Source organism: Myotis davidii, unplaced genomic scaffold, assembly GCF_000327345.1.
Source record: "Myotis davidii unplaced genomic scaffold, ASM32734v1 scaffold41, whole genome shotgun sequence".
In the NCBI taxonomy this organism is placed as follows: domain Eukaryota; kingdom Metazoa; phylum Chordata; class Mammalia; order Chiroptera; family Vespertilionidae; genus Myotis; species Myotis davidii.
In genome coordinates this window covers 2,733,961-2,734,868 of record NW_006292344.1, presented here as the reverse complement: position 1 = coordinate 2,734,868, position 908 = coordinate 2,733,961, and the positions used below count along the sequence as shown (strand labels likewise).

The window sequence follows — 908 nt, the reverse complement described above, 5'->3', positions numbered from 1 at the left end:
CCCTAGATGTCAAAGACTCAGCCTCGGGCTACCCTGGAATTATTGCAAGAGATCCAAGAATGCATATGCACATTTGGTTGTGTTCAATATGTGTGCACATATTGAAAGATCATCATGCTATTATTTGTGTGTTTGCAAAGTTTGACACAAATTTGTGTCTTCCTTCTTGAAATAGTTTAGAACCACTACATTAGGACGTGATTTATTTTAGTTCAATTATTGTTCAGTGATGAACACTCTATGATCAAGACATACAATGTGACACTCTGAGCATTATATAGATGCATATGATAATTTTTTCCAGATTGGTTGTGATTCAGTCTTAAATTAAGGGGGCTACGTTATGGATACAATTAACTGTAATAAAGATTGCTAAGAAAATTTAGAGAAGTGAAATAGAACACACTCATGAAGAAATAGAAATGAACTTCCAGTAGCTCAGTTGTTTGGAGTGTTGTCCAGATACACAGGGTGGTCTCTCTGTCTCTCTGTCTCTCTCTTTCTCTCTCTCTTCCTAAAATCAATATATTAAAAAAAAGAACTGCATGAAGGTAGTGACATTTTATTTTCTCTTGAAAGATAGGTAGACTTCTGTACAATGAGCATATAAAATATGGAGTCATAGAGTACCTGGGTAAAATATCTTTGCTTTTGAACATCTTTATTCAATGAGAAATTGCCATTTCCACTTTTAAATAAGCAGAGTCCCTTCAGGAGTGAACGTGGAAGGAGCAGAAGTTCATGGATTGTCAGCAGGGAAAAAACCATCACCCAAGATAGACCGAGACCTAAGAGAGGGTAAGTATCTGTGCACTTTTACTCTTAGAAGGAGGGTAGGGGTAGAATGGGACTTGACCCGTTGTTATTCAGATCAAGGCAAAATGTGCTTTTCCTGGAACATGAACAAA

General features: G+C 36.8%; 1 protein-coding gene across 3 annotated transcripts in view; it reads left to right on the top strand.

The window, feature by feature from the left end:
- P3H2 (prolyl 3-hydroxylase 2) overlaps positions 1-908 on the top strand; it is a 166,078-nt gene that overhangs the window by 142,449 nt on the left and 22,721 nt on the right. For 2 of the 3 annotated variants that reach the window (XM_015565386.1, XM_015565384.1), the window contains exon 8: positions 701-798. In XM_015565386.1, coding sequence (XP_015420872.1) covers positions 701-798 — 98 coding nt within the window. The remainder of the gene's footprint in view (positions 1-700; positions 799-908) is intronic. The other variant, XM_006765870.1, reaches the window with a different exon arrangement.